Below are 24,647 nucleotides of genomic sequence, written 5' to 3'. Positions count from 1 at the left end.
ACTGCCATCTTTTGATTTTACTTTATCCTTACTCTATTTTGTTATTCATATTTATTTTCTTTTACGAAATGTTGAACTTTGTATTTTCTGTTTTTACTCGAACTTCTGTCTGCTTTCTGTCACAGCTCTTTGTAAACCCTTTTTGTTAAAGGTGCTATATAAATAAAGCTTTATATTATTATTATTATTATTATTATTAATACATAATTATTGCATTCTAAAAAAGAATCAGACAGCATGAGCTTCTCCTGCCAAATAACCTTTGTTCTACTATACGAAAAAAATTGAATTTCTGAGTGCCTTTTGGTAAATTATAATTTTTAATTCACATAAAGAAGTAACGGAAAACCAGGGGAGAGAGAAAAAAAGGAAGCGGACAGATTTCGTTTCTTTATTCCATTTTTACCATCACAAAATCTCAATGTAGTCATTTAATTATGGACGTAGATTTTTACTGTTTATTGCAAATTTCTTCCACAAAAAAACCCCAAAACATCTATTGCATCTTTTTTCCTTCTTTGCCCGTCGCACCTCATCCTCTGTCTTTCATCCAAATCTTCCCTCCGTCTTGTTCTAACCTGGATTTTCTCCTTCAGGCCACAAAGACCAAAGAGTCTGGATTCATTTGATTGGAGGTTTTTGTCCCTCGGGCCCTTGAGATGAATCTTCCCTTTGTCCTAATCTCACCTCTGACCCTCAACCTGGTTTGGACTTGAGTTCTAGGAAAGGGGAATCCTTTGATTGAGAGTCGAGGGGGATTAGAGAAGAGGAGCAGACGGAGAGAGCGAGACGGAGGCAGTGAAGGCGGCCATGTTGGAAACTGTGAGGAGGATTCGGGACAGGAGGAGTGTTAATATTCTAACCCATTCCACATCCACAGCGCCTCAGAGACGGGTAATCTGGGGTTCATGTCGTGCCACTGGAGGAGCCGGGATCAAACCACCAACCGTCTGGTTAGTGGACGACCCGCTCTGACTCCTGAGCCACTTGGACAATGTAGTAAAAATAAAAGGATATCTGTAATGTATAAAAAGGCTTTTATTGAAATGCATTGACAGCGGAATTCAAAGAGTCACATTCAAACACTAATTAAAAATGGTAGAAAAAAAACACTACTCGTAATAAAACAGTTGGATTCAGTAACAGAACAAACTTGTTCAGATGAAATGTTTGTAACACTGGAGTTCGTAGTGGCTCAGTTTGATTCAGTGACTGTACCTGATATTAATACTGACAAACACGTGGAGACGAGCAGAAACGTAGTCGTGTAATTAATGTATTCATGTTCGGGGCTCAGTGGTGGATCCTGTAGGTGCGGATCTTGCGGCTCAGGTTGCGAGCGAGTCGGTCGACGGCGCTGCCGATGTGTCCCAGCTCCTTCTTGGACGTCAGGCCGTCGATGTTCCCGCTGTACCACAGAACCCAGCCGGCCAGAGACATCAGCACAAACAGGGCTCCTGCACATGGGTCACACGGGTCACACGCAAGATCTCCAATTATGTTATCAATTATCTGTTTGGTCTAAAACAATAAAACATCCAAAGTAGCTTCTTGTTTGGTAAAGCGCCAAATTACAATTAAACGTGCGACAAAGAAAAGCATCACATCTGCATTTTTAAGAAGCCGGAAGAAATGTTTGGCATTTTGACTAAAAAAAAACATAAAAGAAGAATGAAAAATTACAGATTAGTTCAAACTGAAAGATTATAGCTGTTAACCAATTATCAAAAGTGTTGGCCGTTCATTTCGGACCAATCGTTTCCGCTCAGGTTTTATAAATTCACATACATACAGAGAACTTTTGTCATGAGAACATCATTTAAAAACAAAAAACAAATACAAATATTAATATATATAATATAAAGTTAATATTGTGATGTTAGGTTTTTCAGCTGCACGAGCACATGTATAATATCAGTCCCTGTGTTCATGAAGTGGTTTATTTTAGATTAGGAAAATTAATGTTCAGAAAAACAATTTTCCAGGATTGATTAATCTGCAGATTTTTTTCTCAGTAAATTTTCAAATCTTACAAAAATATCACAAAATTTCCATGAACAATTTCAAGATTATTTTTATTTTTGTCCTAACAGCAGTCGAAAACTAAGATATTGTTTATTTTCCCATTATCACAAAATGTAATTTGTACTAATGTTTGATATTTTGGCTTAAAATTATTAAACTCATTTTTTCTGCATCTGTATCTCATCTAACTGTTTCACTTCCTTCCACTTCGACCTTTAACGTACCGGTGTAGACGAGCAAGTCTCCGAAGTCCTGCCCTTTGATTTCCAGGTGGGCGAAGACTCCCACCAGCAGGGCGGCGCCACCCAGCACATCCATCAGCACGGCGAAGGCCAGGGCCACTTTGCAGTGGGACAGGCCGTCGCACAGGCCCATCGTCCGACTGTTACCTGACAACAAAGGAACCGCAGGTGTCTCGGTATTTAGACACCGATTTATTGAAACGTAGAAATATGATAATATAATGTCGTCAGTGTGACGTTAGCTCATATCGAAACTCCCTTGGTCCGACTAAATCCCGTTTTATCTTTGAACACGTACGTCTGCTCATTTGTGAGTGAAACATACTACTTGTAGTTATTTCTGGCTTGAAAATTTAAAATATCAATATAAAAATCATAAGCTTGACATATTTAACACTTTTCATGATACATTCCTAGATGATGGAAACGCAAGATTTCTACTGTAAAAAAAAGAAAATTACGCTCATCACAGCAAACGCAAATTTTCGTGTTACATTACTCACACGAGATATTATCATCTATAGATTGATATTGATTCAAACTGACGAAGCCTCATACTCCAATGAACAAATATAAAAATCTGTAGAATAATGTTATTAATACTAACAGCTGATGTACTACTCCATACACAACATCACTGTTTGGATGTTTTGTAAAACTCATGTGTTATTTTTAATAAAGTATTTATAGATTTGTTTTTAGTTTTATGAATATTTATCATCTATTGATGTTTAAAATCGTTTCTTATCAGAGTGATTTTATTTCCTATGAGCAGTTTATCGATCGAGCGTCGGATCGACCGGAAGTTTGAAAAAGTTGAATCAGACTCGGATCAGGAAGGAAAGAAAAAAAAATCATCTTCGTCCCAAAACTTTTTTTTTTCTCAGATTTACTTCAGACGAACTTTTCATTTCCGACCTGTGAAGTTTGAACTTTGACTCACGTGTCACCGTCGATCGATCCGCAACATTCAAGTCTGTTTGTCGCGTCGAGCTTCTGCTTCCGCGTTCACCTTCTGCTCCTTCTGCAGCGTCTACCTGAGCCCCGCCCCCAGGTGAGCAACTTCCGGTTTCCTCCTCCTCCTCCTCCTCCTCCTCCTCCTCTTCTTCTTCTTCTTCTTCTTCAGTGTAAATGGTGAAAACACAGTTTATAAAACTATAGACTTGCAGTTAAAACAATTGAATGAAAAATAAATAAAAACTATACCAAAACATTTGTTTACACATATATATTTTGTATTTCCATTTGATTGTGATTAATTGGAAATTAAATTGTGACCTTAAATGGAAGAAGCCTTGGGCTTAATTTCTTTAGAATATATATTTCTTTTAAAAACTATTAAAATAAAAGCATTTACTTTCTATAGACTTTGAACATTGCAGTTTTAAAAAATGAACCTGATGAATATATTTTTTTTTCATGTTAATTTATATTTGGCAGCTCTCATCTCTACTTTTTAACCAAATGTTTTTTATTTTTATAACTACATTCTGTGTTATACAAATAATAAAAACAATACCTGATATGATTCTAAATGACGGAGGCTGTTTTTCTTTCAACATATAAAATAACTGCCTTAAAATAAAAATAAAAAAAGAACAGTTTTTGTCTTAATTTTAAATTGGACTCATCAGGTCACAGGTGAATGTCAGGCTTCTGCTGCCCTCTAGTGGTGACACGAGGAAAAGACACTGTGGCCACAAGAAGTCAAAGTTTGTTGTTGTTGTGTTAATATTTCTTCACACACACACAACAGCTACATGAATGAAAAAAAGAAGAATAACTTTTATAGTTTTGTTTCAGGCCTGATGAACTTCTGTAAATGTTCACATCCTGAATAAATGTAGATCAAAAATAAACAAGACGCAGCTTCATTAATGGATTAAATGTGAGAGCGTCTTCACCACGACACACTTCGGGTGCGCTCATATCTGTGTTCGTGAGAAGAAGAAGAAGAAATAAGTAGATAAATATCAACGATATCTGAACAAATTGGAACTTGAGAGCAGCGGATCCATCAGAGAGGAAACACTGAAAAACAACAAAATGAAAGACAACGTTGCAGCATCTGACAAATAATCATAATCTTATGAAGTAGACAAATAAAAAAAAAAGACCAAATAACTTCTACTTATGAACTGATTCATGCACTGGCAGCAGTAAACACTTGTAATATGAGAACACAGGTCACATGGCGCACTGGGTGCGGTCACGGTGGAGACGTCACGGTGACGTCACCTCCAACTGAGGACGCGAACCCTCGGGACGCGCGTCGGAGTCCTCTCGGTCCTTCAGCCGGTCACCTCCATCGGTCCAGGATGAAACCGTCACTGTTGCTGCTGCTTCTTCTTCTCTGTGGCGTTTCATCACCAGGTGGGATCATCGCGTTGTTAACCTGCCGAGTTGTTTTCACTTTCACTTTCACTTTTGCACAACGTCTACTATACACACCGACCACCGGCATGATGGTGATGGCGATGATGATGATGAAGATGAGGATGATGATGAGGATGATGGTGATGATGATGATGATGAGGATGATGATGGTGATGATGATGATGATGATGAGAATGAGGATGATGAGGATGATGATGAGGATGATGGTGATGATGATGAGGATGATGATGGTGATGATGATGAAGATGAGGATGATGATGGTGATGATGATGAGGATGATGAGGATGAGGATGATGGTGATGATGAAGATGTGTGTATGTTCACAGTCATCTTTGTTTGTCCCACAGCGAAACACTCCCTGAAGTTTTTCCTCACCGCCTCCTCCGGACTCCCGGACCTCCCCCAGTTTGTGGGCGTGGCCGTGGTCAACGGCGTCACGACGGGTAGCTGCGACACTACTTCGAACATGGTGCATGTGAAACAGGCCTGGGTGAAACGTTACGTGGAGAGCGACCCTCAGCACCTGCAGTGGTACACCGGAGAGTGTTTTCAGATTTTACCGTACCACTTCAAAGCTCACATCGACATGTTCAGGCAGCGATTCAACCAGAGCGAAGGTACAGTGTGGACTGATGTACTGTTCTAATCCAGAGTTGTAATGTAGAGTGAACTTCTACAGTCAGCAGTGGGCCTCCATACTGTAGAAGTTCACTGTAGCTTACTGTGCTACAGTGACACAGGAAAGAAATGGCCTTAAAGGGATAGTTCAGTGATTTTGAAGTGGGGTTGTATGAGTTCCTTATGAATAGTATACATGTGACCTTATGGAGATGGTGATCAGCGATGTCATTTAATGGAGTTTGGGGAAGTGGAAGTAGCGTAAGTCTGAGTCCCACTGGGGACGGTGTAGGACTTTAACCAGGGTCAGAGCATCTCTGACCTCAGTTTGAATGTGGTTCATTCTGGGCCCGTGTCTTTCTCTGTCTCAGGTGTCCACATTTTACAGAAGATGAACGGCTGTGAATGGGACGAAGAGACGGGAGAGGTGATAGGTTTCATGCAATATGGTTATGATGGAGAAGATTACATAGCGTTGGACCTGAAGACGCAGACATGGATCGCTTCGAAACCACAGGCTGTCGTCACCAAACTGTCATGGGACGCCGACAAGGGGAGGATGAAACTTTACGACAACTTCATCACTCAGATTTGTCCCGAGTGGCTGAGGGGGTATTTGGAATACGGGAATAGCTCTCTGCTGAGAACAGGTAGAATCACATGACCATTTCGGTCGGTCTTACCACAAGGATGTATGTTGTGTGTTCACTGCTAAAAGACGGGGTGTAACATCATGATTGACAGCTGAGATTGACTGTCTATTGGTTGAGCACGATCACTACTGCGCAGACTCACATGAATATGGGATATTTTGACTCTATTCATTTTTGTACAGTGGGAGGAAGTGGAGACGTGTCGTCCATCTTTATAGTAATCAGTGGACATTTAGTATAAGAGATTATGAAAATATACATGGACCAATGTCACTTTGGTTCAGAATAAAAACATCTAAACAACAGTCGTGACTCAACGTTAAGTTAGAATTTCACATTTTCATCTTTCTCTGTTAACCATGTATCTCCCCATTGACTCTATTCATCTGTCTTTCCCTTTGTCTTCTCTCTGTCTCATGTTTCTCTACCTCCTTAACCCCCTCTCTCTCTCTCTCTCTTTCTCCAGAGCTTCCCTCGGTGTCCCTCCTCCAGAAGTCTCCCTCGTCTCCAGTGAGCTGCCACGCCACAGGTTTCTACCCCGACAGAGCCGTGATGTTCTGGAGGAAAGATGGAGAGGAGCTTCACGAGGACGTGGACGTGGACGAGATCCTGCCCAACCATGACGGGACCTTCCAGATGAGCGTCGAGCTGCACATTTCACCAGTCGCTCCTGAGGACTGGGGGAGGTACGACTGTGTGTTCCGGCTCTCTGGTGTGAAGGAGGACATCGTCATCAAACTGGACGAAGCAGTGATCAGGACCAACTGGGGTAAGAGTGAGAGTCTTCCAGTTCAGCTGGGAATTCATCTCCAACAACGCTCTTGAAAATTACATCATGCATAGTTCCAAAATGCATTTCTCCAGGTATCGCTACATCTAGTTGGAATATAGACAAAACCTAAAGTTTGTATAGATAAAAAATAATTTGTGATCATATTGGAATGATGCGTCGTAACACATTAGCTTTTAAAATCATTAGCATCAGAGGCACCATCTATATTTAGTTTTATCTACTTCACTGAACTGAAGTGAACTTGAGCCTGAATCATTTTTAAATACATTGGTTCAACCTGCGCTGTTGTTTGTCACAGTGTCAGTTTTAATATGTGCTTTTAAAATAACACTCAAACAGGATGAACAAACCATGAACCATGCATGATCTGCTTTATCTGTAGTGATGTTCATTTTTCTTTTTTGTGTGTGGACCAGTGAAGCCCAGTAACACGACCGTCTCCATCGTCATCGTCGTGTTGGTCGTTCTCGTTGTCGTCTCTGCCGCTGTCCTCGGATTTATAGTTTACAAAAAGAAGAAAGGTGAGAGAGAAGAAATCTACACATTTAAAGAAAATCAATTGACCTCAGTCGATGCTTTTATCCACAAGCTTCACTTTCTAATTTGAAACTCATGATGATGTGGTGTCTTCAGAGGGAGGCTTGTTTTAGTTCATATTTCAGTCAATTCAGAATCAATCAAACAGAACATGAAACATACACTTGACACATGTAGGACAGAAATAACTTGAGGATTAACAGAAGAGTAAATCTGATTTCATCTTAAATTTGAGTTTTCATCATTTTAAAATAGATGATTTGTCTTTTCTCTCCATTCTAGTCGTTTCCCCTCCACCTCGTAAGTACAACTCATGTGAACTACTTTTCAAATTATCTCGCACAACATTTGTGCTTCAGGTTAAAGAGGGTTATAAAAAGTTGTGTGTGAAGAGTGTGAGTGTGTTTGTGATCTTACAGCTCCCGACAGCGTCTCCATGAGGCTGAATCCAGAAGAACGATTGACAGACACACTCCGTGACGGAAGTCGGCACTTTGTACAACAAAAATAATCTTAAAAATGAATTACTCAATCAGGTTTATATCCAGACCAGTCAGATATTGATTTTTAAAAAACTTGCTTCATATGATAATGTTAAATATTGTTTTATTTCAATATTCTTTATTTTATTCTAATGTTTGAATTTATGATGGTGTAATAATGTGTTTCTTTTTGAATGTGTGTTTTTGGAGTGTTGAATGATATTTTGTAGTTTCCAGAATAAATCCATAAATCAATGTAATGTATAAAAAAAAAGCAACAGGGAGCCAGCAGAGGGCAGCACGGGTCTCACCTTCTGCTGGGGAGTATTTCCAATATGTCTGTAAAACTGGTGTTTGGATGATGTCTTTAAAAAGTTTTTATTGCTCTTTCAAAATTAAAGATTATCTGTGATCCCCGATAAGTCTGCTCAGTGAAGTGAATTCAACTTTCTCTTTCTCTTGCATATCTCTTATCACTTAAAACTAAATAGTTCCACAAACTACAGACTCGAAAACAGTTCTAATGATGGACAAACAATTATCCAACATAATTTCAACTAAAATTTTAAAGAGAAAGAAAGGAAAACGAACCCCCGGCTGAGCGCCGCTGTGTTGGAGTTTACCCCGGTGGACAAAGGGGTCGCCTCCCTACGCCTTCGGGTGGTGGGGGGGAAAACTCTGACTGTTGTTTGTGCATTTGCACCAAACAGCAGTTCAGAGTATTCGGCCTTCTTGGAGACCCTGAATGGAGTCCTGCATAGGACCCCAGTTCTGCTGGGAGACTTCAACGCCCACGTGGGCAATGATGGAGACACCTGGAGAGGCATGATTGGGAAGAACGGCCTCCCTGATCGGGACCCAAGTGGTTGTTTGTTATTAGACTTCTGTGCTAGCCATGGTTTGTCTATAATGAACACCATGTTCGAACATAAGGATGCTCATAAGTGTACATGGTACCAGAGCACCCTAGGCCGAAGGTCGATGATCGATTTTGTGATTGTTTCATCTGATCTGAGGCCGCATGTTTTGGACACTCGGGTGAAGAGAGGGGCGGAGCTGTCAACTGATCACCATCTGGTGGTGAGTTGGATCCGGGGGTGGGAGAAGACTCTGGATAGACCTGGTAAGCCTAAACGTGTAGTGCGGGTGAACTGGGAACGTCTGGAGGAGGCCCCCATCCAGGAGATTTTTGACCCCCACACCTCCGGCGGAGCTTTTCTGGCATTCCTGTGGAGGTTGGGGGCATTGAACCCGAGTGGGAAATGTCCAAAGCTTCCATTGCTGAAGCTGCGACGGTGAGCTGCGGTCTCAAGGTCTTAGGTGCCTCAAGGGGCGGTAACCCTCGAACACCTTGGTGGACACCGGTGGTCAGGGAAGCTGTCCGACTGAAGAAGGAGTCCTTTAGGGATATGTTATCCCAGAGGACTCGGGAAGCGGTTGCAAGGTACCGACGGGCCCGAAGGGCTGCAGCCTCTGCCGTGTCAGAGGCAAAACAGCGGATGTGGGAGAAGTTCGGAGAAGTCATGGAGAAGGACTTTAGGTCGGCACCAAGATGCTTCTGGAAAACCTTTCGACATCTCAGGAGGGGGAAACGGGGAACCAGCCACGCTGTGTACAGTAAGGATGGGACACTGTTGACCTCAACTGAGGAGGTAATCGGGCGGTGGAAGGAGCATTTTGAGGAACTCCTGAATCCGACTTACACACCCTCTATGGTAGAGGCAGAGCTGGAGGCTGATGGAGGATCTTCGTCAATTTCCCTGGCGGAGGTCACTGTGGTAGTCAAACAACTTCACAGTGGCAAAGCCCCGGGGGTTGATGAGATCCGCCCATAAATGTTGAAAGCTTTGGGTGTGGAGGGGCTGTCTTGGTTAACACGTCCCTGCAACATTGCGTGGAAGTCGGGTACAGTGCCAAACGAGTGGCAGACCGGGGTGGTGGTTCCCCTGTTCAAAAAGGGGGACCAGAGAGTGTGTGCCAATTAAAGGGGTATCACACTTCTCAGCCTCCCGGGTAAAGTCTACTCTATGGTGCTGGAAAGGAGGGTTCGGCCAATAGTCGAACCTCAGATTGAAGAGGAACAATGTGGATTCCGTCCTGGACGTGGAACAACGGACCAGCTCTTTACCCTTGCAAGGATCCTGGAGGGGGCCTGGGAGTATGCCCATCCAGTCTACATGTGTTTTGTGGATTTGGAGAAGGCGTATGACCGGGTCCCCCGGGAGATATTGTGGGAGGTGCTGCGGGAGTATGGGGTGAGGGGGTCACTTCTTCGGGCCATCCAATCCCTGTATGCTCAAAGCAAGAGCTGTGTCCGGGTTCTCGGCAGTAAGTCGGATTCGTTCCCGGTGGGGGTTGGTCTCCGCCAGGGTTGCGCTTTGTCACAAATCCTGTTTGTGATATTCATGGACAGGATACCGAGGCGTAGTCGTGGTGGGGTGGGGTTGCAGCTCGGTGGGCTGGGGATCTCATCACTGCTTTTTACAGATGATGTGGTCCTGATGGCACCGTCGGTCTGTGACCTTCAGCACTCACTGGATCAGTTTGCAGCCGAGTGTGAAGCGGTTGGGATGAGAATCAGCACCTCAAAATCTGAGGCCATGGTTCTCAGCAGGAAACCGGTGGATTGTCTACTCCAGTTAGGGAATGAGCCCTTACCTCAAGTGAAGGAGTTTAAGTACCTCTGGGTCTTTTTTGCGAGTGAGGGGACAATGGAGCGTGAGATTGGCCGGAGAATTGGAGCAGCGGGGGACGGTATTGCACTCCCTTTGTCGCACCGTTGTGACAAAAAGGGAGCTGAGCCGGAAGGCAAAGCTCTCGATCTACCGGTCAATCTTTGTTCCTACCCTCACCTTTGGTCATGAAGGATGGGTCTTGACCAAAAAAACGAGATCGCGAGTACAAGCGGGTGAAATGGGTTTCCTTAGAAAGGTGGCTGGTGTCTCCCTTAGAGATAGGTTGAGAAGCTCAGTCATCCGTTAGGAACTCGGAGTAGAGCCGCTGCTCCTTTGCGTAGAAGGGGCCAGTTGAGGTGGTTTGGGCATCTGGTAAGGATGCCCCCTGGGCGCCTCCCCTGGGAGGTGTTCCAGGCACGTCCAGCTGGGAAGAGACCTCGGGGTAGACCCAAGACTAGGTGGAAAGATTATATCTCCGCACTGCCTTGGGAACGCCTCGGGATCCCCCAGTCAGAGCTGGTTAATGTGGCCCGGGAAAGGGAAGTTTGGGGCCCCCTACTGAAGCTGCTGCCCCCGCGACCCGACCCCGGATAAGCGGTTGAAGATGAGATGAGATGAGACGAAATCACGTTTTTTTTATTTTATTGTACAGAGTTAAAATACAAACAATGAAAGCACATTTTTTAATTGTATGAAACCAGTATGTATAAAACATAAAATAAACAAACAATCAAAACATAAAAGATAATATGTGACAGTCTCATTCCGTTAAAGTAAAGAAGTCAAGTAAGGCAAAAAGTTACCATCAGACATCGAATTTGGAAAATTTAAAATTAAACATGTCCGCAACAAAAAGCGGCGGAACTTGAACGTCCCACACATCGTATATCCGACTTCCGCACTGGGTTAAGGTGGGTTTCTGCTTCCGCATTCACATTCTGCTCCTTCTGCAGCGTGTACCTGAGCCCCCGCCCCCAGATGAGCAACTTCCGGTTTCCTTCTCCTCCTCCTCCTCTTCTTCTTCTTCTTCGGTGTAAATGGTGAAAATACAGTTTATAAAACTATAGACTTGCAGTTAAAGCAATTTAATGAAAAATAAATAAAAACTATACCAAAACATACGGTATGTTTACACATATATATTTTGTATCTCCATTCGATTGTGATTAATTGGAAATTAAATTGTGACCTTAAATGGAAGACGCCTGTAGTTTGGCTTAATTTCTTTAGATTATATTTTCCTTTTAAAAACTATTCAAATAAAAGCATTGACATTCCATAGACTTTATGATTATGATCATAAATATCTGTCACTGATTAAACCACTAAAAGGTTTGATCCTGAACATTGCTGTTTTAAAAAATGAACCTGATGATTTTTTTTTTCATGTTAGTTTATGTTTGGCAGCTGAGAGCTGCTCTACTTTTTACCCCCCATTTTTTTATTTTTATAACTACAATCTATGTCATACAAATAAAAAAAACAACACCTGATATGATTCTAAATGACTGCGGCTGTTTCTCTTCCAACATATAAAATAACTGCCTTAAAATAAAAATAAAAAAAGAACAGTTTTTGTCTTAATTTTAAATTGGACTCATCAGGTCACAGGTGAATGTCGGGCTTCTGCTGCCCTCTAGTGGTGACACGAGGAAAAGACACTGTGGCCACAAGAAGTCAAAGTGTTGTGTTAATATTTCTTCACACACACACAACAGCTACATGAATGAAAAAAAGAAGAATAAAAAAAAAATAAACAAGACTCAGCTTCATTAATGGATTAAATGTGAAAGCGTCTTCACCACGACACACTTCCGGTGCGCTCATATCTGTGTTTGTGAGAAGAAGAAGAAGAAATAAGTAGATAAATATTAATGATATCTGAACAAATTGGAACTTGAGAGCAGCGGATCCATCAAAGAGGAAACACTGAAAAACAACAAAATGAAAGACAATGTTGCAGCATCTGACAAATAATCATAATCTTATGAAGTAGACAAATAAAAAAAAAAGACCAAATAACTTCTACTTATGAACTGATTCATGCACTGGCAGCAGTAAACACTTGTAATATGAGAACACAGGTCACATGGCGCACTGGGCGCGGTCACGGTGGAGACGTCACGGTGACGTCACCTCCAACTGAGGACGCGAACCCTCGGGACGCGCGTCGGAGTCCTCTCGGTCCTTCAGCCGGTCACCTCCATCGGTCCAGGATGAAACCGTCACTGTTGCTGCTGCTTCTTCTTCTCTGTGGCGTTTCATCACCAGGTGGGATCATCGCGTTGTTAACCTGCCGAGTTGTTTTCACTTTCACTTTCACTTTTGCACAACGTCTACTATACACACCGACAAGCGGCATGATGGTGATGGTGATGATGATGATGAGGATGATGATGAGGATGATGGTGATGATGATGAGGATGAGGATGATGATGATGATGAGGATGATGATGATGGTGATGATGATGAAGATGTGTGTATGTTCACAGTCAACTTCGTTTGTCCCACAGCGAAACACTCCCTGAAGTTTTTCCTCACCGCCTCCTCCGGACTCCCGGACCTCCCCCAGTTTGTGGTCGTGGGCGTGATCAACGGCGTCACGGCGGGTAGCTGCGACATCAGTGTGGACTGATGTACTGTTCTAATCCAGAGTTGTAATGTAGAGTGAACTTCTACAGTCAGCAGTGGGCCTCCATACTGTAGAAGTTCACTGTAGTTTACTGTACTACAGTGACACAGGAAAGAAATGGCCTTAAAGGGATAGTTCAGTGATTTTGAAGTGGGGTTGTATGAGTTACTTATGAATAGTATACATGTGACCTTATGGAGATGGTGATCAGCGATGTCATTTAACGGAGTTTGGAGAAGTGGAAGTAGCGTAAGTCTGAGTCCCACTGCAACAGAGAATGGGAAGAGGTGTAGGACTTTAACCAGGGTCAGAGCATCTCTGACCTCAGTTTGAATGTGGTTCATTCTGGGCCCATGTCTTTCTCTGTCTCAGGTGTCCACATTATACAGTGGACGAACGGCTGTGAATGGGACGAAGAGACGGGAGAGGTTAACGGTTTCATGCAAAATGGTTATGATGGAGAAGATTACATAGCGTTGGACCTGAAGACGCAGACATGGATCGCTTCGAAACCACAGGCTGTCGTCACCAAACTGTTATTGGATGCTGACAAGGGGAGGATGAAACAAATCAGCAACTTCTACACTCAGATTTGTCCCAAATGGCTGAGGGGGTATTTGGAATACGGGAAGAGCTCTCTGCTGAGAACAGGTAGAATCACATGACCATTTCGGTAGGTCTTACCACAATGATGTATGTTGTGTGTTCACTGCTAAAAGATGAGGTGTAACATCATGATTGACAGCTGAGATTGACTGTCTATTGGTTGAGCACAATCACTACTGCGCAGACTCACATGAATATGGGATATTATATCCCATATATTTTGACTCTATTTATTTTTGTACAGTGGGAGGAAGTGGAGACGTGTCGTCCATCTTTATAACAATCAGTGGACATTTAGTATAAGAGAGTATGAAAATATACATGGACCAACGTGACTTTGGTTCAGAATAAAAACATCTCAACAACAGTCGTGACTCAACGTGAAGTTACGTTAGAATTTCACATTTTCATCTTTCTCTGTTAACCATGTATCTCCCCATTGACTCTATTCATCTGTCTTTCCCTTTGTCTTCTCTCTGTCTCATGTTTCTCTACCTCCTTAACCCTCTCTCTCTCTCTCTTTCTCTTTCTCCAGAGCTTCCCTCGGTGTCCCTCCTCCAGAAGTCTCCCTCGTCTCCAGTGAGCTGCCACGCCACAGGTTTCTACCCCGACAGAGCCGTGATGTTCTGGAGGAAAGATGGAGAGGAGCTTCACGAGGACGTGGACGTGGACGAGATCCTGCCCAACCATGACGGGACCTTCCAGATGAGCGTCGAGCTGCACATTTCACCAGTCGCTCCTGAGGACTGGGGGAGGTACGACTGTGTGTTCCGGCTCTCTGGTGTGAAGGAGGACATCGTCATCAAACTGGACGAAGCAGTGATCAGGACCAACCGGGGTAAGAGTGAGAGTCTTCCAGTTCAGCTGGGAATTCATCTCCAACAACGCTCTTGAAAATTACATCATGCATAGTTCCAAAATGCATTTCTCCAGGTATCGCTACATCTAGTTGGAATATAGACAAAACCTAAAGTTTGTATAGATAAAAAATAATTTATGATCATATTGGAATGATGCGTCGTAACACATTAGCTTTTAAAATCATTAGCATCAGAGGCACCATCTATATTTAGTTTTATCTACTTCACTGAACTGAAGTGAACTTGAGCCTGAATCATTTTTAAATACATTGGTTCAACCTGCGCTGTTGTTTGTCACAGTGTCAGTTTTAATATGTGCTTTTAAAATAACACTCAAACAGGATGAACAAACCATGAACCATGCATGATCTGCTTTATCTGTAGTGATGTTCATTTTTCTTTTTTGTGTGTGGACCAGTGAAGCCCAGTAACACGACCGTCTCCATCGTCATCGTCGTGTTGGTCGTTCTCGTTGTCGTCTCTGCCGCTGTCCTCGGATTTATAGTTTACAAAAAGAAGAAAGGTGAGAGAGAAGAAATCTACAGATTTAAAGAAAATCAATTGACCTCAGTTGATGCTTTTATCCACAAGCTTCACTTTCTAATTTGAAACTCATGATGATGTGGTGTCTTCAGAGGGAGACTTGTTTTAGTTCATATTTCAGTCAATTCAGAATCAATCAAACAGAACATGAAACATACACTTGACACATGTAGGACGGAAATAACTTGAGGATTAACAGAAGAGTAAATCTGATTTCATCTTGAGTTTTCATCATTTTAAAATATCCTGAGATGATTTGTCTTTTCTCTCCATTCTAGTCGTTTCCCCTCCACCTCGTAAGTACAACTCATGTGAACTACTTTTCAAATTATCTCGCACAACATTTGTGCTTCACGTTAAAGAGGGTTATAAAAAGTTGTGTGTGCAGAGTGTGAGTGTGTTTGTGATCTTACAGCTCCCGACAGCGTCTCCATGAGGCTGAATCCAGAAGAATGATTGACAGACACACTCCGTGACGGAAGTCGGCACTTTGTACAACAAAAATAATCTTAAAAATGTATTACTCAATCAGGTTTATATCCAGACCAGTCAGATAATGATTTTTAAAAAACTTGCTTCATATGATAATGTTACATATTGTTTTATTTCAATATTCTTTATTTTATTCTAATGTTTGAATTTATGATGGTGTAATAATGTGTTTCTTTTTGAATGTGTGTGTTTGGAGTGTTGATTGATATTTTGTAGTTTCCAGAATAACTCCATTTGTTACAGGTTTTTGTAAACATGTGAATTCAGTGTTTAAAATATCTTCACATCTTCATGGTTGAATGCACTGATTGTAAGTCGCTTTGGACAAAACCGTCTGCTAAATGAATATAATGTAAAAAAAAAGCAACATGGAGCCAGTAGAGGGCAGCACGTGTCTCACTTTCTGCTGGGGAGTATTTCCAATATGTCTGTAAACTGGTGTTTGGACATGTCTTTAAAAAGGTTTTTATTGCTCTTTCAAAATAAAAGATTATCCGTGATCCCCGATAAGTCTGCTCAGTGAAGTGAATTCAACTTTCCTCTCTCTTGCATATCTCTTATCACATAAAACTAAATAGTTCCACAAACTACAAACTCGAAAACAGTTCTAATGATGGACACACAATTATCCAACATAGTTTCAACAACAATTTTAAAGAGAAAGAAAGGAAAACAAAATTAATAGGCAACATGTTTCCTTCAACCATATACTTTCGTTTTTGTTTTTGGAATTGTCACCACAAGGAAAGCATTTAATTCTAGCTGAATATCATATGATTACATTCATTTATTAATGTATTAGTTCTGAATGTTTGATTGTAAATTTGAGAAAATACCGGAGACCAGACATCACGTCCTCTCCGGGAACCATCACCTTACTGTGGTGGAGGGGTTTGTGTGTCCCTATGAACCTGAGGGCTGTGTTGTCTGGAGCCTAGTGCTCCTGGTAGGGTTTCCCATGGCAGAGTGGTCTCAGGCGAGGGGCCAGACTAAGTATGGTTCAATCAAAGACGCCATGGAAGATAGAGGAAGAGGGAAAGGGACCCAGCCCGGAGGAAGCCTGGGGCCCCCGTCTGGAGTTGCCCAGGGGGAAAGGCGACGGGCGGGTGTGGGAATGCTCACAAACCCCCAGCTGAGCGCCGCTGTGTTGGAGTTTACCCCAGTGGACAAAAGGGTCGCCTCCCTGCGCCTTCGGGTGGTGGGGGGGAAAACTCTGACTGTTGTTTGTGCATATGCACCAAACAGCAGTTCAGAGTATTCGGCCTTCTTGGAGACCCTGAATGGAGTCCTGCATAGGACCCCAGTTCTGCTGGGAGACTTCAACGCCCAAGTGGGCAATGATGGAGACACCTGGAGAGGCGTGATTGGGAAGAACGGCCTCCCTGATCGGAACCCAAGTGGTTGTTTGTTATTAGACTTCTGTGCTAGCCATGGTTTGTCTATAATGAACACCATGTTCGAACATAAGGATGCTCATAAGTGTACATGGTACCAGAGCACCCTAGGCCGAAGGTCGATGATCGATTTTGTGATCGTTTCATTTGATCTGAGGCCGCATGTTTTGGACACTCGGGTGAAGAGAGGGGCGGAGCTGTCAACTGATCACCATCTGGTGGTGAGTTGGATCCGGGGGTGGGAGAAGACTCTGGATAGACCTGGTAAGCCTAAACGTGTAGTGCGGGTGAACTGGGAACGTCTGGAGGAGGCCCCCATCCAGGAGATTTTTGACCCCCACACCTCCGGCGGAGCTTTTCTGGCTTTCCTGTGGAGGTTGGGGGCATTGAACCCGAGTGGGAAATGTTCAAAGCTTCCATTGCTGAAGCTGCAGCGGTGAGCTGCGGTCTCAAGGTCTTAGGTGCCTCAAGGGGCGGTAACCCTCGAACACCTTGGTGGACACCGGTGGTCAGGGAAGCTGTCCGACTGAAGAAGGAGTCCTTTAGGGATATGTTATCCCAGAGGACTCGGGAAGCGGTTGCAAGGTACCGACGGGCCCGAAGGGCTGCAGCCTCTGCCATGTCAGAGGCAAAACAGCGGATGTGGGAGAAGTTCGGAGAAGTCATGGAGAAGGACTTTAGGTCGGCACCAAGATGCTTTTGGAAAACCATTCAACATCTCAGGAGGGGGAAACGGGGAACCAGCCACGCTGTGTACAGTAAGGATGGGACACTGTTGACCTCAACTGAGGAGGTTATCGGGCGGTGGAAGGAGCATTTTGAGGAACTCCTGAATCCGACTTACACACCCTCTATGGTAGAGGCAGTGTTGGAGGCTGATGGAGGATCTTCGTCAATTTCCCTGGCGGAGGTCACTGTGGTAGTCAAACAACTTCACAGTGGCAAAGCCCCGGGGGTTGATGAGATCCGCCCATAAATGTTGAAAGCTTTGGGTGTGGAGGGGCTGTCTTGGTTGACACGTCCCTGCAACATTGCGTGGAAGTCGGGTACAGTGCCAAACGAGTGGCAGACCGGGGTGGTGGTTCCCCTGTTCAAAAAGGGGGACCAGAGAGTGTGTGCCAATTAAAGGGGTATCACACTTCTCAGCCTCCCGGGTAAAGTCTACTCTAAGGTGCTGGAAAGGAGGGTTCGGCCAATAGTCGAACCTCAGATTGAAGAGGAACAATGTGGATTCCGTCCTGGACGTGGAACAACGGACCAGCTCTTTACCCTTGCAAGGATCCTGGAGGGGGCCTGGGAGTATGCCCATCCAGTCTACATGTGTTTTGTGGATTTGGAGAAGGCGTATGACCGGGTCCCCCGGGAGATATTGTGGGAGGTGCTGCAGGAGTATGGGGTGAGGGGGTCACTTCTTGGGGCCATCCAATCCCTGTATACTCAAAGCAAGAGCTGTGTCCTGGTTCCCGGCAGTAAGTCGGATTCGTTCCCGGTGGGGGTTGGTCTCCGCCAGGGTTGCGCTTTGTCACCAATCCTGTTTGTGATATTCATGGACAGGACATTGAGGCGTAGTCGTGGTGGGGTGGGGTTGCAGCTCGATCTCATCACTGCTTTTTGTCTGTGACCTTCAGCACTCAGTGGATCAGTTCGCAGCCGAGTGTGAAGCGGTTGGGATGAGAATCAGCACCTCAAAATCTGAGGCTATGGTTCTCAGCAGTAAACCGGTGGATTGGAGCAGCGGGGGCGGTATTGCACTCCCTTTGCCGCACCGTTGAGACAAAAAGGGAGCTGAGCCGGAAGGCAAAGCTCTCGATCTACCATTTAATCTTTGTTCCTACCCTCACCTTTGGTCATGAAGGATCGGTCGTGACCGAAAAAACGAGATCGCGAGTACAAGCGGCTGAAATGGGTTTCCTTAGAAAGGTGGCTGGTGTCTCCCTTAGAGATAGGGTGAGAAGCTCAGTCATCCGTGAGGAACTCGGAGTAGAGCCGCTGCTCCTTTGCATAGAAAGGAGCCAGTTGAGGTGGTTCGGGCATCTGGTAAGGATGCCCCCTGGGCGCCTCCCCTGGGAGGTGTTCCAGGCACGTCCAGCTGGGAAGAGACCTCGGGGTAGACCCAGGACTAGGTGGAAAGATTATATCTCCACACTGGCTTGGGAATGCCTCGGGATCCCCCAGTCAGAGCTGGTTAATGTGGCCCCGGAAAGGGACGTTTGGGGCCCCCTACTGAAGCTGCTGCCCCCGCGACCCGACCCCGGATAAGCGGTTGAAGATGAGATGAGATGAGACGGACATCAAGTTTTTTTATTAATTTTATTGTACAGAGTTCAAATACAAACAATTAAGGCAAATTTTCAATTGTATAAAACCAGTATTTATTGAACATAAAATAAACAAACAATCGAAACATAAAAGATAAAATGTGACAGTCTCATTCCGTTAAAGTAAACAAGTCAAGTAAGGCAGAAAGTTTTCATCAGACATCGAGTTTGGAAAATTTAAAATTAAACATGTTCGCAAAAAAAAGCCGGCGGAACTTGAACGTCCCACACATCGTATATCCGACTTCCGCACTGGGTTAGGGTCAGTTTCTGCTTCCGCGTTCACCTTCTGCTCCTTCTGTAGCGTGTACCTGAGCCCCACCCCCAGGTGAGCAACTTCCGGTTTCCTCCTCCTCCTCCTCCTCCTCCTCTTCTTCTTGATTATGATCATAAATATCTGTCACTGATTAAACCACTAAAAGGTTTGATCCTGAACATTGCTGTTTTCAAAAATGAACCTGATGATTTTTTTTTTCATGTTAGTTTATGTTTGGCAGCTGAGAGCTGCTCTACTTTTTAACCCCCATTTTTTTATTTTTATAACTACAATCTGTGTCATACAAATAAAAAAAACAACACCTGATATGATTCTAAATGACTGCGGCTGTTTCTCTTCCAACATATAAAATAACTGCCTTAAAAAAAAATAAAAAAAGAACAGTTTTTGTCTTAATTTTAAATTGGACTCATCAGGTCACAGGTGAATGTCGGGCTTCTGCTGCCCTCTAGTGGTGACACGAGGAAAAGACACTGTGGCCACAAGAAGTCAAAGTTTGTTGTTGTTGTGTTAATATTTCTTCACACACACACAACAGCTACATGAATGAAAAAAAAAAGAAGAACTTTTATAGTTTTGGGTCAGGCCTGATGAACTTCTGTAAATGTTCACATCCTGAATAAATGTAGATCAAAAATAAACAAGACGCAGCTTCATTAATGGATTAAATGTGAGAGCGTCTTCACCACGACACACTTCCGGTGCGCTCATATCTGTGTTCGTGAGAATAAGAAGAAGAAATGAGTAGATAAATATCAACGATATCTGAACAAATTGGAACTTGAGAGCAGCGGATCCATCAGAGAGGAAACACTGAAAAACAACAAAATGAAAGACAATGTTGCAGCATCTGACAAATAATCATAATCTTATGAAGTAGACAAATAAAAAAAAAAGACCAAATAACTTCTACTTATGAACTGATTCATGCACTGGCAGCAGTAAACACTTGTAATATGAGAACACAGGTCACATGGCGCACTGGGCGCGGTCACGGTGGAGACGTCACGGTGACGTCACCTCCAACTGAGGACGCGAACCCTCGGGACGCGCGTCGGAGTCCTCTCGGTCCTTCAGCCGGTCACCTCCATCGGTCCAGGATGAAACCGTCACTGTTGCTGCTGCTTCTTCTTCTCTGTGGCGTTTCATCACCAGGTGGGATCATCGCGTTGTTAACCTGCCGAGTTGTTTTCACTTTCACTTTCACTTTTGCACAACGTCTACTATACACACCGACCAGCGGCATGATGGTGATGGTGATGGCGATGATGATGATGAAGATGAGGATGATGATGAGGATGATGGTGATGATGATGATGATGAGGCTGATGATGATGATGGTGATGATGATGAAGATGTGTGTATGTTCACAGTCAACTTTTTTTGTCCAACAGCGACACACTCCCTGAAGTTTTTCTTCACCGCCTCCTCTAGACTTCCGGACCTCCCCCAGGTTGTGGGCGTGGCCGTGGTCGACGGCGTCACGGCGGGTAGCTGCGACACCACTTCGAACATGGTGCATCTGAAACAGGCATGGATGAAACGTTACATGGAGAGCAACCCTCAGCACCTGCAGTGGTACACCAGAGAGTGTTTTCATAATTTACCGTACCACTTCAAAGCTCACATCGACATGTTCAGGCAGCAATTCAACCAGAGCGAAGGTACAGTGTGGACTGATGTACTGTTCTAATCCTGAGTTGTAATGTAGAGTGAACTTCTACAGTCAGCAGTGGGCCTCCATACTGTAGAAGTTCACTGTAGTTTACTGTACTACAGTGACTCAGGAAGGGATAGTTCAGTGATTTTGAAGTGGGGTTGTATGAGTTACTTATGAATAGTTAATATGTGACCTTATGGAGATGGTGATCAGTGATGTCATTTAACGGAGTTTGGAGAAGTGGAAGTAGCGTTAGTCTGAGTCCCACTGCAACAGAGAATGGGAAGAGGTGTAGGACTTTAACCAGGGTCAGAGCATCTCTGACCTCAGTTTGAATGTGGTTCATTCTGGGCCCATGTCTTTCTCTTTCTCAGGTGTCCACATTATACAGTGGACGAGCGGCTGTGAATGGGACGAAGAGACGGGAGAGGTTAACGGTTTCATGCAAAATGGTTATGATGGAGAAGATTACATAGCGTTGGACCTGAAGACGCAGACATGGATCGCTTCGAAACCGCAGGCTGTCGTCACCAAACTGTCATGGGACGCCGACAAGGGGAGGATGAAACTTTACGACAACTTCATCACTCAGATTTGTCCCGAGTGGCTGAGGGGGTATTTGGAATACGGGAATAGCTCTCTGCTGAGAACAGGTAGAATCACATGACCGTTTCGGTCGGTCTTACCACAATGATGTATGTTGTGTGTTCACTGCTAAAAGACGGGGTGTAACATCATGATTGACAGCTGAGATTGACTGTCTATTGGTTGAGCACGATCACTACTGCGCAGACTCACATGAATATGGGATATTTTGACTCTATTCATTTTTGTACAGTGGGAGGAAGTGGAGACGTGTCGTCCATCTTTATAGTAATCAGTGGACATTTAGTATAAGAGATTATGAAAATATACATAGACCAACGTGACTTTGGTTCAGAATAAAAACATCTCAACAACAGTCGTGACTCAACGTGAAGTTACATTAGAATTTCACATTTTCATCTTTCTCTGTTAACCATGTATCTCCCCATTGACTCTATTCATCTGTCTTTCCCTTTGTCTTCTCTCTGTCTCATGTTTCTCTACCTCCTTAACCCTCTCTCTCTCTCTCTCTCTTTCTCCAGAGCTTCCCTCGGTGTCCCTCCTCCAGAAGTCTCCCTCGTCTCCAGTGAGCTGCCACGCCACAGGTTTCTACCCCGACAGAGCGATGTTGTTCTGGAGGAAAGATGGAGAGGACCTTCACGTGGACGTGGACGTGGACGAGATCCTGCCCAACCATGACGGGACCTTCCAGATGAGCGTCGAGCTGCACATTTCACCAGTCGCTCCTGAGGACTGGGGGAGGTACGACTGTGTGTTCCGGCTCTCTGGTGTGAAGGAGGACATCGTCATCAAACTGGACGAAGCAGTGATCAGGACCAACTGGGGTAAGAGTGAGAGTCTTCCAGTTCAGCTGGGAATTCATCTCCAACAACGCTCTTGAAAATTACATCATGCATAGTTCCAAAATGCATTTCTCCAGGTATCGCTACATCTAGTTGGAATATAGACAAAACCTAAATTTTGTATAGATAAAAAATAATTTGTGATCATATTGGAACAATGCGTCGTAACACATTAACTTTTAAAATCATTAGCATCAGAGGCACCATCTATATTTAGTTTTATCTACTTCACTGAACTGAAGTGAACTTGAGCCTGAATCATTTTTAAATACATTGGTTCAACCTGCGCTGTTGTTTGTCACAGTGTCAGTTTTAATATGTGCTTTTAAAATAACACTCAAACAGGATGAACAAACCATGAACCATGCATGATCTGCTTTATCTGTAGTGATGTTCATTTTTCTTTTTTGTGTGTGGACCAGTGAAGCCCAGTAACACGACCGTCTCCATCGTCATCGTCGTGTTGGTCGTTCTCGTTGTCGTCTCTGCCGCTGTCCTCGGATTTATAGTTTACAAAAAGAAGAAAGGTGAGAGAGAAGAAATCAACAGATTTAAAGAAAATCAATTGACCTCAGTTGATGCTTTTATCCACAAGCTTCACTTTCTAATTTGAAACTCATGATGATGTGGTGTCTTCAGAGGGAGACTTGTTTTAGTTCATATTTCAGTCAATTCAGAATCAATCAAACAGAACATGAAACATACACTTGACACATGTAGGACAGAAATAACTTGAGGATTAACAGAAGAGTAAATCTGATTTCATCTTAAATTTTTTTAAGTTTTCATCATTTTAAAATATCCTGAGATGATTTGTCTTTTCTCTCCATTCTAGTCGTTTCCCCTCCACCTCGTAAGTACAACTCATGTGAACTACTTTTCAAATTATCTCGCACAACATTTGTGCTTCAGGTTAAAGAGGGTTATAAAAAGTTGTGTGTGCAGAGTGTGAGTGTGTTTGTGATCTTACAGCTCCCGAAAGCGTCTCCATGAGGCTGAATCCAGAAGAACGATTGACAGACACACTCCGTGACGGAAGTCGGCACTTTGTACAACAAAAATAATCTTAAAAATGTATTACTCAATCAGGTTTATATCCAGACCAGTCAGATAATGATTTTTAAAAAACTTGCTTCATATGATAATGTTACATATTGTTTTATTTCAATATTCTTTATTTTATTCTAATGTTTGAATTTATGATGGTGTAATAATGTGTTCCTTTTTGAATGTGTGTGTTTGGAGTGTTGATTGATATTTTGTAGTTTCCAGAATAACTCCATTTGTTACAGGTTTTTGTAAACATGTGAATTCAGTGTTTCAAATATCTTCACATCTTCATGGTTGAATGCACTGATTGTAAGTCGCTTTGGACAAAACCGTCTGCTAAATGAATATAATGTAAAAAAAAATAACGTGGAGCCAGTAGAGGGCAGCACGTGTCTCACCTTCTGCTGGGGAGTATTTCCAATATGTCTGTATACTGGTGTTTGGACATGTCTTTAAAAGGTTTTTATTGCTCTTTCAAAATAAAAGATTATCCGTGATCCCCGATAAGTCTGCTCAGTGAAGTGAATTCAACTTTCTCTGTCTCTTGCATATCTGTTTTCACATCAAACTAAATAGTTCCACAAACTACAGACTCGAAAACAGTTCTAATGATGGACCAACAATTATCCAACATAGTTTCAACAAAAAATTTAAAGAGAAAGAAAGGAAAACAAAAATGAATATGCAACATGTTCCCTTCAACCATATACTTTCGTTTTTGTTTTTGGAATTGTCCCCATTAATTTATTAGTTCTGAATGTTTCATTGTAAATTTGAGAAAATACCGGAGACCAGATCACGTTTTATTTTTTATTTTATTGTACAGAGTTCAAATACAAACAATTAAAGCAAATTTTCAATTGTATGAAACCAGTATTTATTAAACACAAAATAAACAAAACAAACGAAACATAAAATATAAAATGCGGCAGTCTCATTCCGTTA

General features: G+C 43.1%; 3 protein-coding genes across 9 annotated transcripts; 2 read left to right on the top strand and 1 right to left on the bottom strand.

The window, feature by feature from the left end:
* Positions 1-1,020: 1,020 nt before the first annotated feature.
* Positions 1,021-3,330, bottom strand: LOC118292272 (transmembrane protein 238). Its single transcript, XM_035621068.2, has 3 exons — positions 3,211-3,330; positions 2,250-2,414; positions 1,021-1,457 (listed from the first exon to the last, which is right to left on the bottom strand). Exons 2-3 carry the CDS (start codon positions 2,398-2,400, stop codon positions 1,294-1,296), a joined length of 315 nt encoding a protein of 104 aa, XP_035476961.1. The 5' UTR covers positions 2,401-2,414; positions 3,211-3,330; the 3' UTR covers positions 1,021-1,293.
* A 1,156-nt stretch (positions 3,331-4,486) lies between these two features.
* Positions 4,487-16,065, top strand: LOC118292263 (major histocompatibility complex class I-related gene protein-like). Of its 4 annotated transcripts, none has more exons than XM_047330381.1 (7): positions 4,487-4,640; positions 5,012-5,281; positions 13,427-13,705; positions 14,196-14,498; positions 14,939-15,043; positions 15,342-15,359; positions 15,479-16,065. In XM_047330381.1, the coding sequence occupies exons 1-7, from the start codon at positions 4,586-4,588 to the stop codon at positions 15,517-15,519; spliced, it is 1,071 nt and encodes a 356-aa protein (XP_047186337.1). In that variant the 5' UTR covers positions 4,487-4,585; the 3' UTR covers positions 15,520-16,065. The 4 variants fall into 4 exon arrangements, with proteins under 4 accessions (XP_047186337.1, XP_047186336.1, XP_047186335.1 ...); XM_047330380.1 differs by having other exon boundaries at positions 15,452-16,065; XM_047330379.1 differs by lacking the exons at positions 13,427-13,705; positions 14,196-14,498; positions 14,939-15,043; positions 15,342-15,359; positions 15,479-16,065 and adding exons at positions 5,654-5,932; positions 6,402-6,704; positions 7,145-7,249; positions 7,548-7,565; positions 7,685-8,183.
* Positions 12,540-24,204, top strand: LOC118292497 (BOLA class I histocompatibility antigen, alpha chain BL3-6-like). 4 transcript variants are annotated; one of them, XM_047330370.1, is made up of 8 exons: positions 12,540-12,693; positions 12,936-13,042; positions 21,046-21,208; positions 21,579-21,857; positions 22,332-22,634; positions 23,075-23,179; positions 23,488-23,505; positions 23,598-24,204. In XM_047330370.1, the coding sequence occupies exons 1-8, from the start codon at positions 12,639-12,641 to the stop codon at positions 23,714-23,716; spliced, it is 1,149 nt and encodes a 382-aa protein (XP_047186326.1). In that variant the 5' UTR covers positions 12,540-12,638; the 3' UTR covers positions 23,717-24,204. The 4 variants fall into 4 exon arrangements, with proteins under 4 accessions (XP_047186326.1, XP_047186327.1, XP_047186328.1 ...); XM_047330371.1 differs by lacking the exons at positions 12,540-12,693; positions 12,936-13,042 and adding an exon at positions 20,546-20,699 and having other exon boundaries at positions 20,939-21,208; positions 23,625-24,204; XM_047330372.1 differs by lacking the exons at positions 12,540-12,693; positions 12,936-13,042 and adding an exon at positions 20,546-20,699 and having other exon boundaries at positions 20,939-21,208; positions 23,600-24,204.
* Positions 24,205-24,647: the final 443 nt, after the last annotated feature.

The sequence above is a fragment of the Scophthalmus maximus genome, chromosome 22 (genome assembly GCF_022379125.1).
Source record: "Scophthalmus maximus strain ysfricsl-2021 chromosome 22, ASM2237912v1, whole genome shotgun sequence".
Taxonomy (NCBI): Eukaryota; Metazoa; Chordata; class Actinopteri; order Pleuronectiformes; family Scophthalmidae; genus Scophthalmus; species Scophthalmus maximus.
The sequence above is the reverse complement of the archived record's forward strand: the minus strand, read 5'-3'. Positions and strand labels throughout refer to the sequence as shown.

Bases quoted from the DNA above. Each gene is read 5' to 3' on its own strand.
- LOC118292497 (XM_047330370.1), top strand. From the start codon at position 12,639: ATGAAACCGTCACTGTTGCTGCTGCTTCTTCTTCTCTGTGGCGTTTCA. The intron at 12,694-12,935 runs GTGGGATCATCG...TTTGTCCCACAG, and splicing joins CTGTGGCGTTTCATCACCAG to CGAAACACTCCCTGAAGTTT. The intron at 21,858-22,331 runs GTAGAATCACAT...CTCTTTCTCCAG, and splicing joins TAGCTCTCTGCTGAGAACAG to AGCTTCCCTCGGTGTCCCTC.
- LOC118292272 (XM_035621068.2), bottom strand. From the start codon at position 2,400: ATGGGCCTGTGCGACGGCCTGTCCCACTGCAAAGTGGCCCTGGCCTTC. The intron at 1,458-2,249 runs GTACGTTAAAGG...ACCCATGTGCAG, and splicing joins AGACTTGCTCGTCTACACCG to GAGCCCTGTTTGTGCTGATG.
- LOC118292263 (XM_047330379.1), top strand. From the start codon at position 4,586: ATGAAACCGTCACTGTTGCTGCTGCTTCTTCTTCTCTGTGGCGTTTCA. The intron at 5,933-6,401 runs GTAGAATCACAT...CTCTTTCTCCAG, and splicing joins TAGCTCTCTGCTGAGAACAG to AGCTTCCCTCGGTGTCCCTC. The intron at 6,705-7,144 runs GTAAGAGTGAGA...TGTGTGGACCAG, and splicing joins AGTGATCAGGACCAACTGGG to TGAAGCCCAGTAACACGACC.